We start from the raw sequence: 16,539 nt of genomic DNA, 5'->3' as shown, positions 1-16,539 counted from the left end.
GTAAGAAATCAATAGTCAGGTGCAGCGGTGCACACATCAATGCAGGAGGCTGAGGCAGGAGGATCATAAGTTTGAGGCCAGCCTCAGCAACTTAGCAAAACCCTGTCTCAAAATTAAAAACAAGCTGGTGGTAGAGCACCTCTGAGGTCAATCCCTAGGACAAAAGGATTTTGGGGGAGGAGGAGGAGAAGATGACAATAAAGCTGGCCATGGTGGTACATGCCCAAAATCCCACTGATTTAGGAGGCAGAGGGAGAAAGATGGCAAATTCCCGGCCAGCCTCGGCAACTCAGCAAGACCCTGTCTCAAAATAAAAAATAAATAAAATGAGATGTGGGTGTAGCTCAGTGGTAGAGAACCCTGGGTTCAATCCCCAGAAATAGGGGGTGGGGGAAGAAGAGGGAGAAAGATCAATCGATAAGAAAACCCTTAGTGAAAAGTTTGAGAGAAGTGTAGGACAGGAGGACAGAGTCTCAGCTTGGGAACTGGAAAATGGGGCCATTCCTGGAGGGGCCTTCCCCCAGACAACCACCTACTGAACAAGTTATCCACCCGGCGGGGCCTCAGCTCCCTCAATGGGGAATGGGGTCTGCGCCACAGCGTGGGCACAGTCCTGCACTGCCCCTCAGTCCTGTGCTTTCCAAGGAAAGGAGGTGGCCACCTATTGACAGGGAAAGTCCTGTACAGCAGGGAGATGCTCAGAGCCGTGGACCACCCAGCAGGGCTGGGAAACATGGGACCAAATTATGGTCAAGGAGCTGATAACCGAGTGTCATTCAGAAGTTCAGACAAAGCTCTTTGAAGGGACAACTTAAGAATGTGGAAGATACAGTTTCATTCTGATTCTTAGACAAGAGGCCAGACAGAAATGCAGCCGGGTGGCAGGGGTGGGGGCTCTGGAGGGCACAAGGCACCTTGGGCTGCCCAACTCTGAGTCTCAGCTGCCACCCTGGGAGAGACTCACCTGTTAGACAGGGCCTGCTAACATCCCAGAAGGCGGGCGTCCCAACAGCCAGCCAGGGGGTTGGATCAGAATGCAGCTCTGGCCTTCATTTTACCCCCTGGAAGAGGCAGATATGGCCAGAGCCATGCAGCTGTCCCTGCCCAGGCCCAGCACGGGCACAGCCAGCCAGTGCCTGAGCTCCAGTAGCAGCAGAGTGGTTTCTGGTCAACCACAGGAGGAAGCCGTTCTGAGCCCTTATGCCAGCAGAGGAGGGCGGGGGAAGGCACTGGGAGGTTAAGGTCAGTGCTGCCCGCCCCCGTGGACACTTAAAACTCTGACACTAACAATGCTGCCAGGAAGGAAGAGCTTATGAGTCTGAACTTTTAAAAAGAACACATGGGAGAAAAGTAAGAATTCAGACCAAAGATCTCTTAAAACTGAAGCATAAGGTGAGGGACACCCTGCCAACCCAAGTATCTTTGCTGCACATTCCCTTCTTGCTCTGCCCCCACAGGTGCCAAAACTCAATTGTGATGCAAGATCAGTGGACTTTGATCTGTACTGGTTCCCCGCAGGGAGAGACTGGGCCAAAAGCTTCCTGACCCAGCTCTGAGGGCCTGACCTAAGGGAATCCTCATTCCCAACGCCTCTTGAGATGGCAAGTGTGGGCCGTACAATCAGCCGTGCGCTGGACCACTTCACACTCACATGAAGGTCCACTGCTGAGTTGTCAGGAAACTGTCCAGCCTGTTTTTAAATACAGCCATCATCAACACGGAATATATTTATATGTAAATCGTACTAAAAACAAAGGTGATAAACACTCAAAACTCATAACCTCCTAATCATTTGGTGCTTTTTTTTACTATTATGTATGCTCTTGACATTACTTATTGCTACAGGATCTATAAAGTGAAGACCTTCTAGAACAGGGTGTGCCTAAAGTTGGCCAATGTGGGAATATTTATGCAGACATTGGAAAGGCTATAAATAAGACTCCCCAGCACCAACTCCCCCACCTTGCACAGCCAGCTGTTAAACATTTACTAGCACACAACCGCCCAGGTAACCAAGCCTGTGTTCCCAGTATGGACATCCCCCACTCAACTCCAGACTAGTACCATCAGGCACTGCTGACCGCATTAGCTGTGCATCTATCTACCAGACTTAACATGTTCAAAACTGAACTGAGCCATCCCCCAACCTAGTCAAATGAACTCTCCACCCCCTACCTCCCACCCCCCGCTCTCTTCTCAGTAAATTGCAACTCTCCTCTTCTAGGTGCCCAGGCCACTAATCTTGGGGTCATCTGATCTGATGGTAAATCTTGTAGTTTCTATCTTCAAAATTTATCTAGAATATAACTACTTCTTGCCACCTTCTACCACTCCCCCCATCTGTCTGGATTACTGTGGGAACCTAATTAGCCTCCTGCCTCTAACTCTGGCCCCTGGAGAGTTGCGACTCCACACAGCACTCAGAATGACCTCCTAAGTGCAGGTGAAAGAGTGTCATTCCTCTGTTCAGAGGTCTCAGGCTCCACACATTTGGGCCCTACCCCCGTCACCCCTTGGACCTCTCTTCCTACTTCCTACTCTCTCTAGGTTCTGCTCAACCTGCTGCCTCAGGCCCTTTGTACTTGCTTGCTGTTCCCTCTGCCTGCTCCCCCAACCCCAGTGGATATCCACATAGCTCCTCCTAACTTCAGCTCCAGGGGGCTTCCTCAAGCCACTCCGTTAAGCTGTAAACCCACCACCTCCCTCTTGCCCTCTCTGCTCTCCTCCCTGCTTTATCTTTCTGGGCTCACACTGCTTTCTAATGTACTGTTTGATGACGACTTTGCTCATTGCCTGCTAGTCCCCCCTGCAGGAATCTCAGTCCAGTGAGGACAGGGACCGTGGCTTGTTTGGCCCACTGCAGCAGCCCAGTCTCCAATGGCCTGGCTCACAGGAGGCACCCTGTAAACATTTGCTGAAGGAACCAATAAGTAAATCCCGTTTGCACAGGTCTGCTGTCACCTTGTGTGCACGGTACCTGCATTTGAGTGACAGCACATTGGAATGAAGCTCTCCTGGTGACTTCAAGCACAGGGACAGGGCACACATCGGCAGCTGGTTACCACTACTAACAATACTAACTTAACAATACTACTAATAACAAGAGCTGTGGAGAGTACTGAACGGCATGCCAAATGCTAGGCTCGGAGCTAGACATGGATCCTGTCACTTAATCCTTTCCACAACTCTGCAGTAGGTCCTTCCATCAACCCTGTGTTTGGTCATGAGAGGAAACTAAGGTGCAGAGAGGTAAGATAACTTACTGACAGTCAGCGTAGAGTGGACAGGGTCTGCGTACAAGCAGTCTGGTTCCAGAGCTGCACAAAGTGTGGCTACATCCTCAAGGGCAAAATGAGAACATGGCATGGTCTGCTCCTCTGTAAGGCTGGACCATGGGTGGCTGAGGCCACACAAGCCATGTCTCTCACACAGGCCAGCCGCTATAGCAGCTCTGCTCCATGAGGTCAAGTCGCCCTGAACACTAATGGCTGCTAATCAGCCTGGGCCTCACATCCACAGTGATTCACACTCCTCCTTCTGGCACTGCACAGGCATCTTGCTGAAGCCTGAGGTGCTCTATGAAAACCTGGACGTCCCTGGAGGCTAGTTTCTGGAGAACTGGTTGAGTGAGAGAACCCTGGATTCAGCTCTGCTCTGACGCTCAACAGCAGGGTGACCTCAGACAAGACATTTAACCTCTTGTATGTACCTCAACCACAGAATGGGAAAACAAGTTGATTACAAGGGCACATGGAGATATTCCGCAGGAGGCATTTGGGCAATGCTTGGGAACAGTGAGCACTCAAGAAATGCAAGCTTTTATCACTGAACACTAGCTCTTCTCGCCAGCTTCTCAGAACTGCTGCAAAACTTTTTAACCGTCTCACAACAGAAAAAATGCCAAGGAACAGCGCAGGACAGTTCATCAGGGTCTTCCCATCCTACCAATGAAAAAGTAAAGGGTACAATGCTGGCAGGGTTAAAAGGTCCTGGCCAGAAAAATAAAAAAGAGGGACAAGTGCAAACCCCCCATTCAGCAACCGTAGGCCCTCCACTGAACTGTTCTGGGCCTTTTTATCCAGATGCAAAATGGGGATAACCTCCATATTTTTATTGGTACAGGTAACGTGCATAATGGTAGGACTTGTGGCCACATATTTGTACCTACACGTATTACAACAATATAATTTGGCCAATACCACTCCCAACATTTCTGTCCTCTCTCCCTTCCTCCCTTCCCATAGCTCCTCCTCCTCTACTGATTTCCCTTCTATTTTCATGGGATTCCCCCCCACACACACACACACACACACTCATTTCTTTTTCTTTCTCCTCTAGCTTTCAAATATGAGAGAAAACATACAACCCTTGACCTTCTGGGTTTGGCTTAGTTAGCTTAACCCAATGTTCTCCAGTTCCATCCATTTACCAGCAAATGACATAATTTCACTCACTTGATGGCCGAATAAAACTCCATTTGCATATATATCACATTTTCTTTATCCATTCATCCATTGATGGACCCCTAGCTGGTTGCATAGTTTGGCTATTGTGAATTGTGTGCATGTATCTCTAGAGTATGCTGACTTTAATTCTTTAGGGTAAATACTGAGGAGCTGACCTATCTCATTGTAATGTCTGGCCAGAGCAAGCCAAATCAGGGCATAAGTATGCGGTGGGAGGACATGGTGGTGAGAGATCTCCCAGGCACCTGACTCCCAGCCCAGGACTGCAAATAGTCACATGACACTCCTGCTCTGACAGGTCAGGACCCTGGGTTAGAGCCTGGCAGACTCCATGAGGAGGTCAGCAACAAGCAGTGACACTCTGGCTTATTCAAATTCCATAAGTAAAGCAAGAAGTGACTCGGCTACAAATGATGGAAGAGAGGTTTTTCCTTTCAGTTTCCCTCTGTTGGCTCAGATTAGTTTCCCTTTGAAATGGCCCAACCTTCAGACAGTAACCTAACTTAGTAAACTCCAGCCTTTGGATGAAAGTGAATTGTCTTTCTGTAGTGTGGCTTTCTGTTAGCAGTCATGTGTTTCAAAGACACTTCACACACACACACAAAAAAAAAAAAAAAAAAATTGAAAAATGAGCTCTACTCATGCCAAACACCGCACTTTGATCTCGGGTGTTCCTAAAAGGTATCAAAAGATGAGTCTCATAATAAACTCAAGAATACTATCAATCACCCATCGCTGCAGAAAATGTAGAATAGAATCTTAAATATGCCCTGTCAATAGGAGTTTTCTGTCATCTGCTACCTTTCACGACCACGGGGGTGCGGTGGGGGACAGAGCGTGGCCTTGGGAGATCTGGCCATACAGTCCACGTCGGGTGGGCTGGTTGTCAGAGACCACGGGCCGGTGCACCGGGACGGAACCGAGGCCAGGCCACAGCGTAAACGCCGCAGAGGGAAAGCCGCGCCGGCCCCGCGGGACGTCGCTCCCGGAAGCCTGGAGGGGACGCTCGGGGCCCGGGCCTGGCCAGCTCCACTGGCCGGCCACCAATCCCCAGGCGGTCGCGGCTGCTCCGCTCTCGGCAGGAGGGCCGCGCCGGGGCTGGGCGGTGGTGGAGGCTGGCGCGCGGGCCGCGAGCGCCGGGGACGCCGGCCACCGCCTGGCCAGGCTCGCGGCGGGCTGGCGGGCGGCGGGTTATTCATAGAGCAGCCCCGAGAGGGCGGGGGGTGGCAGCTTACTTCATCTCGCTCGTCACAGCCCGCCGCTCCTCCGGGAAGTGGCGGGCAGCGGGGCCGCGCCCGGGGGCTTCGGAGCAGGCCTGCGCCCCGCGCCGCGCCTCGCCTCCTGCGCCCGCCCTGCAGGTGCGCGCGTCGCGCGGGCCCGCGCCTCCCGCGCTCGGGGTGCCCGGCCGCCGGGTCGGCGAGAGCGGGGCGCGCTCCCCAGGCCAGGCGCCGCAGACGCGGGGACGCGGGGACGCGCGGCCGCAGGGCCCGGTGGGCAGGCCTCGGGCCACCGCGGCGCGCAGGGCGGGGCCCGGGCAGGCCACGCCCAGGTCCGCGGGGGGCCTCGCGGGGGGCGGGGCTCAGCTGCCTCCCGGGTTAGCGGACGAGGCCGGACTCCCTCCCTCCCATCCTCAGCCTCCCCTCGTCCCGGGCTCTGCTGTCCAGCGTAGGGATGCCTGGCCGCGTCTCCAGGAGATGCACAGCAGCTGATGGTGTCCTGGAGGAGACCGGCAGCGGGTTGCTGGCTCCTCCTCTGAGACCGGGAACCGCTTACCTGGCCTCCCAGGCCTCGCTTTCCCCCACCCTTAAGGTGACCTGCTGGGTCCGCCCGGGGTCGGTATCCACAGGTGGCGGATCTTTTCCTTTCTCCTCTAGCTTTCAAATATGAGGGAAAACATACAACCCTTGACCTTGATCTCCTGCACCTTATTCCAGTGGCCTTCGTCTATACAGTGGGGACAATGAGAGCACCTGCCTCAGGTTGTCGGCACAGGTGGCTGAGTAAATGGCAGCTTGTACCTGTGTGGCTTAAAGATAGACAGTGAGCGGAAGATAGTGTTTAAATGGGATAACAGGGTCACTGCCTCTTGAGCACCCCAGCATGGTGATTTCTGTCCTCCATCCCTCCCTCACCCTGCCCCAACCTCCAGTCCAACCTCGAGCCTGCTTTCCTCCCAGCCCTACTGCTCTGCCAGTGCCCCTGATGGCCACTGAAGAGGCTGCTGCTGCCCGCCTCCGTGGCCCTTTCTCCCAACAGATAGCAGTGACCTGGGGCCCGTTAAGGCAGGGCTGCTGCTTCACTGGTCAGTCCAGAGTCCCCTCCTGGACATGGGTACCCTATTCCCACTCTTGGAGCATCTTAGTCCTGTCCCTTCTTCACACCCACCCCCTGGCCACCCCAGGGCCAGAGTCTGCCTGGTCACCTCTGCTGAAGAACACTGGGCCACCCTGGAGAGGGGATTCTGAACTGAGAAAACTTACAGCAGCTTTTTATCTCAGGACAGTTCCCTTAGAGGAGTGTCAGGAACCAGGAGAGGAACCTGGCATGGATGGCCCAGCTACGTGGGGCCAACAGACGTGATTACCACACAGGATGTTGGGCAAGGGAGTTCCAGGAAGACCGGGGAGCAGAGGGACACCAAGCCCTCTGCGCCTCAGCGAGGATTTAGGTCATACCCAGCAGAGTCTGGGGTGGGAATGGGGACAAGATGCCAGGCACCCTCTGGGTGGCCTCCACACCTGGAAGTGAGCAGGAGGGTCCAAGGCATGGGATCAACCAAACAGGACAGGGGTCGAGCTTAGAGCCCTGCCTACATCCCATAGCCCTGTGAAACACAGCTGTGAAAACCGGGACCAGGGAAGGCACAGGTGGGAGTGGACAGGTGCCCAGAGACTGAGATGAACCAAGGGACGTTTCCCAGACTTCTATGCAGCCATCCATCACAGGGTGATCTGTTACCTTGAGAACCTCTTTTAAAATAGCACCCCTCCTCAGAATTCTGTTCCTGTTTCTATTCATCAATAAATCATTATCTTACTGATAAAAAATAAAATAGCCCCCAACCCTGTCAGCTTCACTAGCTTTGTAAGGAAATGCCCCTGTGCCCCCTTCACTGGGTATGGTTGGGCGGGGGCTGAGGAGGGATGAGCCTAGTGTCGCACCTGTTCTCCCAGTAGTCTCTCCTCTCCCGCGCCACTGTGAGATGATCTGCCTCTGCTTCCTCACCTTGTCCCATCTCAGTCTCATCCGCCTCGTGCCTTCTAGTTGGACCTGGGCAATTGTTTCACTGTGTCCACCATGGAAACACGTTGGTCTTGCTACCTCAGACCCCAGCCAAGTGAGTCTTGCTTCCCAGTAACTAAAATTACAGCCCTGTCCATGTGGGCCTCGTGATTGGCTCCAGCCCCTTGGCCTCTCTGAAGTTCTGTCCATCCATCTCTGTGCTGACTGCAGCCACTAGACACAGCTGGCCACCAGTACCGCCGTCACCAGGAACCAGGTGTGCCCACAACCCTGTGAAAGAAGCCAGAAGGAAAGAGGGTGCCCCTGGAGGAGGGGGAACCCTGTGACCAGATTGTCTGTGGTTTGTCTCATGCTGCATAAGAAAGGCCCCGGGGCTGGTCATGGAGCTACTTAGGTTTGGATTTTCCTTCCTGGTCTTTGAACTTGGAATAGGCCAAAGTCAGGGTTAACTCAGCCAGCTTCAAACCACGGAAAGTGAGGCCCAGCGAGATGAATGACTCACAGAGATGTCTGTGGAGTTAGAAATAAAGTCACGTTGCAGTTTCTATTTTCAGGTACCACTCCCTAAGTCAGCGCTACTTGCTGGCTCCGTGCTTTTCGCAGGGGGTGGGAGGGGAGGGAACAGGTGCCGTAGATTTCAGCCACATGTAGATCTTCCCATCCCCGGACACGAGGTGTCTCAAAACTTTTTTTTTTTTTTTTTAATTTTTCACAATTGGCTTCGTAAAGTAATGATGATTTAGTTTTTATTGCTGCCACAACAATTTACCACAATTAAGCACAGGTTTATTTTCTCACAGTTGCAGAGGTCAGAAGTCGGACCTGGGTCCCACTGGGGTGAGGTGCTACGTGGAGAAGCCATTTTCTTGTTCACACTGTGCATTAGGCACTTTCTGCCCAGGGCAGAATTCAGTGCCTAGTGGTTTTAAGAATAAAATCTCCATTTTCCTTCCGGCTTCAGCTGAGAGCTATCCCAGCTAGGAAGGTCCTTGGTTTGTGGGGCCTCCCTCCATCTGCTAGGCCAGCAATGGAAGGTGGGGTGCCTCGAATTCCTCCTGCTTTTATCAGGGTCACCTCTGACTCAGCTGGGAAGGGGTCTCTGCTCATTGGACTGGATTAGGGACATCTGTGTAATCCAAAATACTTTCCCCATCTCAGAAGCTGTACCCTTAATCACATCTGCAAAGTCCCTCAGCTTCGGCACCTGGACTCCTTTAAGGAGTTATTACTTTGCCTACCACAAATTACAAATTTACAGATGATTCCAACCCCCCCTTGTGTGTGTGGGTGGGGGGTGGGGGGTGTTCCTGGGAATTGAACCTAGGGCCTTGCACATGCTAGGTGTGTGCTGTACTTTTGAGCTCCATCCCCAGCCCTTTCTATCTTTTATTTTGAGACAGGGTCTCACCAAGTTGCCCAGGCTGGCCTTAAACTTGAGATCTTTCTGCCTGAGCAGCTGGAATTACAGGCTCAACCCCTCTTGATTATGCAGGATCTTTATCACATCAATTTTTATGAGAACCTTATTGAGATAATAAGATAACCTTATTCACATTCTATACAACTCACTGACTTAAATGTGCAACTCAGTGGTTTTTAGTATGTTCAGTTGTGTGACCATCTCCACAACCAAGCTTAGAACATTTTCATCACCCAGACAGGGATCCCTGCACCCATTAGAATCACTGCCTATTTCCCCCGAAACTTCTCAGCACCTGGAAATCGCTAATAGGTTTTCTGTCTCTATGGATTTGCAGATTCTGAACATTTCATAGAAACAGACCGTACAAATGAGGCCTTTGTGTCTAAACATACCTGTGTCTGTCTGTATGTTTTCAAGGTTCATATGTAATTATAGCATGTATCAGCATTTCACCCTTTCTCGTTGCTAAATAATATTTCATTGTATATTCTTACAATAAATAATTTTTAATAGTGATTAATTGTACTTAAATAAATAATGTTTAATTGCATGGATCAAACACGTTTGCTGATTCATTCATCAGCTGATGGACACTGGGGTTGTTTGTACTTTCTGACTGTTAGAAGCCATGCAGCCATGGACATGTGTGGGCATGTTTTAGGTGGACACATATTTTCATTCTTCCTGGGCATATTCTCTGGCAGGACGAAGGGTCATAGGGTAACTGTATTCTAGCCTCGGAGCCACCATGCTCTTTTCCAAAGTGGCTCCATCTTTCTCTGTTCCCCGGAGTGATGCACAAGGTTCCAGTTTCTCCACATCCTCGTGAGCACTTGCCACCCTCTGAGTTCTGGGTCACAGCCATCTCAGTGGGTGTGAAGGGGCTCCATTGTCACTGTGACTCCCTGACAGCCCACGACGGTGTCTTTCCATGTACTTCTCGGCCATTTGGGCATCTTCTTTGGAGAACTGCCGAGTTAGTTTCTCTGCCCATTTCGGCCGAGCTCAGTTTTCCTTAGTTGTTAGCGTCCCTTCTATATCTAGGTATAAATTCTTTACCAGATACATGATTATTTGCAATTTTTTTCTGCCCTTCCGTGAGTTGTCTTTTTACTTTCCCGATGGAGTCCTTTAAGGTTGAAACATTGTTAATTCTAATGATGGCCAATTTATCTATTTTTCCTTTTCGGCTTGTGGTGCTGGGGATGGGGCCAGGACCCCCCACGTGCAGGGCGAGTCTCTCCCACCCAGCCGCGCTCCCAGTCCCTATTTTTACTTTTCCTGATCCAATGTCATGAAGATTTTTTCTTGTCTTCTAAGAGTTTAATAGTTTGGGCTATTCTATTTAGGTGTTTGGGGGGTTTTGTTTTCTTTTATTTTTGGTGGTGCTGGGGTTGGAACCCAGGGCCTCATGCATGCTAGGCGAGTGCTCTCCCACTGAGCCCCACCTCATACCCCCACGTTGCAGCTTTTGGTCATTTTTGGTTAATTTTTTTGCATGTGATGGGAGGTGGGAGTCTGAGTTCCCTCTGTGGCATGTGCATATCCAGTTGTCCCAGGATGAACTGTTGAACTGTCACATGCTGCTTTTATTCAGAGAGATGCACAATACCAACAGGACCAAAGCACCCGCCCCGTCCAGTGAGACAGACCCTGGCTGACCAAGACCTGGCAAATAAAAGACCCTTTAAAAAGGACTGTCCAGTGAGCACGGTGAGATCTCAGGAGCCAGGGCCATCAGGTCCCGTGCGGGGGGGGGGGGTCCCGTTTGCTCTGCACATGGCACGTGTAACTCTGAGGAGGCTGTCTGCAAGCGGCCACTCGGCCACAGTCTGAAGAGGTCTGCATGCCCTGGGGTGGAAGGGAAGCCGCTGGTGCTGGTGCTGCCTGAGCCAGGTCTCAGGGGAAAGAGCCCCACATTCTGCTTGCAGCTTCCTGGGGTGGGGGCCGTAAAGGGAAAAGAAGAGAGAGATGGGGGAGCAGCTGGCCTGAGTGTGAGCCAGACAGGGACCTGAGTAAGGAAGCGAGAGGCACCTGGACAAGGTCGACACTCCTGGCCTTAAGCTTCCAGGGGGGAAGCTCTTGGCTGGCAGATGAAATGAAGAGACAAAGTGCTGGCAGCCACCGCAGACATCACTGCACCAGCTGGAGCTGCATCACGTCCTCGGGGCCAAGTGGAGACGCAGCCTGGGCACCGCCAAGCCAGGGGTGAGCCTGGGGTCTGGGGAAGGACAAGGCACCCTTGCAGGGAAATGTGATGGTCAGCAGGACCTCACGAGACCCAGCCGGCTTCCTGCTGGCTTCTCCAGGAAGCAGACGCTGTCTGTCTTCCCCAGGACTAGACTGCAGTGGCCTGGTCTGGGGCCAGGAGTCTGGGAGCCTCTGATGAGCCGGCAGTTCCCAAGTGTCTGCAGGGTCACCGCAGGGGACAACTCTGCGCTCATCGGCCCCCAGCACTCCTCCAATCCCAGCAATGCAGGTAAGATGCCCCTCGTTCATTCGACCAATTGCTCGTGCGAGGCACCGTGCTCGGGGCACAGCCTGGGTCAGGAGCTTAACTTCCACTCCAAGCCGGTGTGCAAGGTGGGGGGATGGATAATAAGAAGCAGAACATTGCGAGTGCCACAAAGAAAGTAAAACCTAGCACTGGGTCAGGACATCTGGCGTGATAGTTGACCGAGACCAAAGGGAAAGAGGTTGGACATGCAGAGATGGCAGAGGCCCCCAGGCCCGGGCATCCCTGAAGAATGGAAAGGAAGCTGAGCCAGAGCACTGAGCAGAGGTGGCTTGAGAGCAGGTGGCAGGGCCTTGGAGCCACCGTGGAAACCCTGGGCTTCATTCTAATTTGTAACAGAAGGCTCTGGGGAATATTAAATTAGAAAGTGACACAACCAATTTTCATTGAGAAAAGTCCTGCATTCCTGGGTCATGGGCCTGGGGAGAAGTATGGCTGGGCCCATGGTGGAGCCTAGAACCTGGATGCATGGCTCCGAGGTGCACTGAAGTGTAGGCTTGGGACTGGGAGTGTAACTCAGTGGTAGAGCACCTGCTGAGCCTGATGAAGACCCCCGCTTCCATCCCCAGCACTGCAAAGGAAAAAAAAAGGAAAGAAGGAAAAAAGACTGTTACATTTGCAGGCCTCAACAAGAGGGAGCATACCACGCCATGGGGAAGCCGCAGGGTAGGTCGGGGAAGAGAGAATAAGTGGGAAATGGAGGCAAGAGCCTGCATTGTGGACTGTGCTGTGAGGAACTGGGAGGCAGGGTGAGCAGCCTCAGGACTGGATATGTGGATCCTGTCAGCAGGCTCCAGATAGAGGGACTGGATTAGTTCTTTTTCAGTTGCTGTAGCAAAATACCTGAAACCGGGTCCTTTATAAAGAAAAAAAAGGTTTCCTTAGTTCACAGTTTGGTAGATCTAAGAGCATGATGCCCCTTTGACAACATCACATGTCAAATGGTGTCATAGTGGGAGCACCTGTGAGATGCAGATATCACATGGACAGACAGGAGGCCAGAAGGTGGGGAGGGTCAGGATTCCTCCTTTAGAGCAACCCACACTTATGAGAGCAACCAGGGTCCCATGAGAACTACCTCATCCCTTCTGGTGGCAGTGCCCCAATGACCCAATCACCTCCCTGAAGGCCCCACCTCTCAAAGGTCCCACCCCTCCCAGCAACACACCCTGAGGACCAAGTTTCCAACTCATAGACCCTTGAGGACAAGCCACCTAGATCATGGCAGGGGGCTGCCCTTTGTTGTCTGTACCTGGCCCTGGGTGACCAGGCAGGAGGACAGTGGTCCTGGGGATAGAAGTGGTGGGCTGTGGGCTCTGAGTGGGTCAGTTTGCATATGAGAGGGTCTTCCGGCAGGTTGCTCATAATTCCCAGTAACTGGCTGGACCTGAGAGGGACAGGCTCTCAGAGTCCGTGAGGCCCAGGTGGCAGAGACAGAAAGGCGCGGTTCACCGGAGCGTCCCTGTATTCTGCAGAAGAAGATCGGGAGAGGAGACTAATGGGACTCGCCAGTGGATCTCCCAGCCGAGAAGGCACAGGGCCCACGACGTGCCTGGGCTTTGGGCTTCGGCAGTTGGCTCCCCTCACTCTCTCGGGGCAGGAGACACAGCTGCCCTCGTAGAACCTGGACTCTCCAAGGGGAGCCCAGCCTCAAGGAGAGCCAGAGGGCCAGTCAGGTCAGCAGCACCAGGTCCCTGAACAGGAGGAGGCCTGGTCTTAAGTGACAGATGGTCGCTTGAAAGGAATGAGGATGCAAAACTTCCTGTGAGCCATTTAGAAGCCACCCTGGGCTTACCATTTCGGCAGCTATGATTCCCAGGTGGCTCTCCCCTGTCCAAGGCCACAGCCAGGTCCCTGAGGCCACAGCCCAGGAACTGGATGCTTCTAGATTTGTGATAGGAGATGCTGTCATTTGATGCTAAATGTCCTTCAAAGGTCCATGAGTTAGAGTCTTGGTCCCCTGGGTGGCATTATTAGGAGGTGGTGGCACCTTCGAGAGGTGGGGCCTAGTGGGAGGTCTAAGGTATTTGGAAGGGAGCCCTTGAAGGGATCATTGGGACCCGCCTCTTCCCCTTCTGCTCCCCAGCCGTGGCTTGAGAAGTCTTGCTCCCCCCCCCCCCCCGCATGCTCCCACCCTGATGCCCTGTCTCATCACAGGCCAGAAGCAACAGGGAACCATCACGGACCGAAACTCTAAAGCATAAGCCCAAGTAAACCTTTTTTCTTTATAAGTTGATTTTCTCCAGTACCTGTTACAGTGAAGGAAAACTGCAGGCACAGGGACCTCTTTGTAGCAGTTTAATGGACGCCTTTCCGACATGCAGCTCTTGACCATGTAAATAATGCCTTCCAGCCTTTTTTTCTTTTTTTTGAGAGGGGTCAGGGGTTATTCTATTAAATTCAGTGACAGAACCAGTAAATAACAGTTAACTCTTTTTAAAATCAAGATTAAGAGACTAGAGTAGTTCAGGGTGCAGCTCCCTGGTGGGGCGCTTGCCTAGCAGGTGTGAGCCCTGGGTTTGATTTCAGTCCTGAAAAAGAAAAAAAAATGGGGCCCCTGTACGACACCAAGTGGACGTTCAGTAAAATGTGATTCGTTTGGAGGCTCAGCCTCCATGGAAGGCTGGACGGGAATGGAGATGTCCCTAGAGAAGCCTCAGGAGCTCTTCCCTAGGACGTAGCCTGGCCCTGGTGAGCGACTGAGTGAGCGGGGTCCTGGTCCTGCGGTGGGCGTTCCCAGGAGACCCCGCTGCTGTGCACATCCCCTGCAGCCACTGCACGGGGAATACTGACGGCTGCTGAGAAGTCTGTGTGGTGGGGGCGGGTGAGGACGGACGCTGTGGCCTTGCTGACCAAGTCCTTAGGCCCTGGCACAGTCCCGTCCCATGGAGATGGCCGTGGACACCTGCAGACATCGTCGTTCACAGGAGAACAGCTGTGGTGGTTTTCAGCCTTTCTGTTTTGTGGGGAGGGTCTGCCAACTAGACTCTAAACACTCGGCCCCTCCTCAACACCATTGTTAGCTAAAAGATCTTTTTCAGATCCACTGTTATTTTTTACGTAGGTGAAGTCACATTTGGTTGTGCATCGAAGGATGCTAGCAAGAGAATGGAAAGACAGCCCACAGAAGGGGAGAGAAATATTTGGAAACCGTCAGCTAAATGTGTAGACTAAGTTGGGTAGCCACACAATGGAGTATTACTCAGCCATGAAGAGGAATACAGTTCTGACACAGGCTACACTACAGGTGAACCCTGAGGACTTTGTGCTAAATGAAAGAAGCTGATCACGGCAGACAAATTACTGTGTGATTCCACTCCCGTGCCATCCCTAGAGTGGCCAAAGTCACAGGGACAGTCAGGAGAACAGGGGGGGCCAGGGCTAGGAGGAGAGGCAGGGGATTTGTGTTTAATGAGTACAGTTTCTGTTGGGGAAGACGAAGAAGTTCTGCAGGTGGAAGGTGGTGACGACCTCTCCACACTGAATACTCTGAATTATAAATTTTCAAATGATCAAAATGGTAAATTTTATATTTGTCTATTTTATCATATTTACTTTTGTGCAGTGCTGGATTGACCTGGGCCTTGTGCATGCTAGGCAAGTGCTCTACCACCAAGCTACACCTCCAAACCCACATTTTTCTTTAACTGCTTAAAAAAAAGAAAGAAAAAGCACCTCTGGGGCAGCATCCCACAAGGCAGAAGCAGGAATCACGGGTTTATGCAGTTTTTTTTTTTCTTGAACCTCCTGGCTCTCACACTCTGGGTTAGGAGCCCAAGACCAGTGGTCTTCCCTCTACATTTGTGTGGAGTTTTATTGCTGGGACAGCGGTCCTATCCACGTGGCAAACACAGGGTTCACGTCAAAGGTCCAGTTCTCGTCTCCATTTCTGTGTCCCTTCAATGCCTGGAAGAGGCCTGTGCCACCTGTATTTTATTTGATTTATTTACTCAACGGTATTGGGGCTAGAACCCAGGGCCTAGCCCAGGCTAGGCTTGCGCTCTGCCTCCGAGCTCCCTCCCAGCCCTTTTTATTTTCTATTTTGGGACAGGGTCTCACTGAATTGCCCAGGCTGGCCTCTAATTTGTGATCCTCCTGCCTTGGCCTCCCGAATAGCTGGGATTGCAGACGCCAGCCCACCTGCAGGTTTGTTGTAGAGGGTTCGTTACATGGTAGCTTAAGTCAGACACTTTGCCTCGTGATGAGTCTGGTATGGAAGCATGTTGAGTCCCTGGTACAAAACGAAAGGCACATGGATTCCAACGTGCGCCAAGATCTCTGAAACGCTTCTTCCCAGAACCCATGCAAAGGGCGAACAGGACAACAACGTTCTCCTGACTCTTCTAGGGTTCAGTGTCCTGTGGATGGAGCCTCTGGTAAGCTTATCTCTGCCAAGTCCTGACGTTGGGCAATGTTAGCAGGAAGCTGCGGGTCCTTGAAGGAATTCGTATCACAAATAGAACATTAATGAGCAGTGGCTTTCGGGGGAACTAGCTCCAGTAAACAGGTACTTAGAGGTGAGGCGGGAAGTGTGAAGGGAGTTCTAATTAATGCATGTGCTAATTGTGCCAATCGCAGTGGGGAGAGGAACCCTAGCAGATATTTTAAAAGCTTTGCAGGTAGCTGGTGAGTTGAGTGAGTGGGATTCCTGGGGCTGCAGAAGACTTCGGCTCCCGGGGCTGGTGCAAACTGTTCCAATGTTCTTATTGGCCTTTTCCTCTCCAATTATGATTTACAATGTTCAGTCCCATAGAGAAATCGGAACCCCAAAATGGCAGCTTCTCCCCGGGGGAAGGGACCTGGTGAGAGGTGCCATTTCCCCACCTACTGGCTGTGCTTTAGAGACGGGGACTGGGAGGCTTAACTTGTCCCTCAAGGCTGGCGCTCCTGCC

At 52.2% G+C, this 16,539-nt stretch overlaps 1 protein-coding gene across 2 annotated transcripts in view; it reads right to left on the bottom strand.

The window, feature by feature from the left end:
- H6pd (hexose-6-phosphate dehydrogenase/glucose 1-dehydrogenase) overlaps window positions 1–5,833 on the bottom strand; it is a 29,627-nt gene extending 23,794 nt beyond the window's left edge. Inside the window, exon 1 of one of the 2 annotated variants that reach the window (XM_027947575.2) lies at window positions 5,702–5,833. In XM_027947575.2, the coding sequence (XP_027803376.2) occupies window positions 5,702–5,706 (5 nt within the window). In that variant the 5' untranslated portion in view covers window positions 5,707–5,833. Of the gene's footprint in view, window positions 1–964; window positions 983–5,701 lie in introns of those variants that run through there. The other variant, XM_071617320.1, reaches the window with a different exon arrangement.
- Between the last annotated feature and the right edge of the window lie 10,706 nt (window positions 5,834–16,539).

The sequence above is a fragment of the Marmota flaviventris genome, chromosome 10 (assembly GCF_047511675.1).
Source record: "Marmota flaviventris isolate mMarFla1 chromosome 10, mMarFla1.hap1, whole genome shotgun sequence".
Classification (NCBI taxonomy): Eukaryota; Metazoa; Chordata; class Mammalia; order Rodentia; family Sciuridae; genus Marmota; species Marmota flaviventris.
The sequence above is the reverse complement of the archived record's forward strand: the minus strand, read 5'-3'. Positions and strand labels throughout refer to the sequence as shown.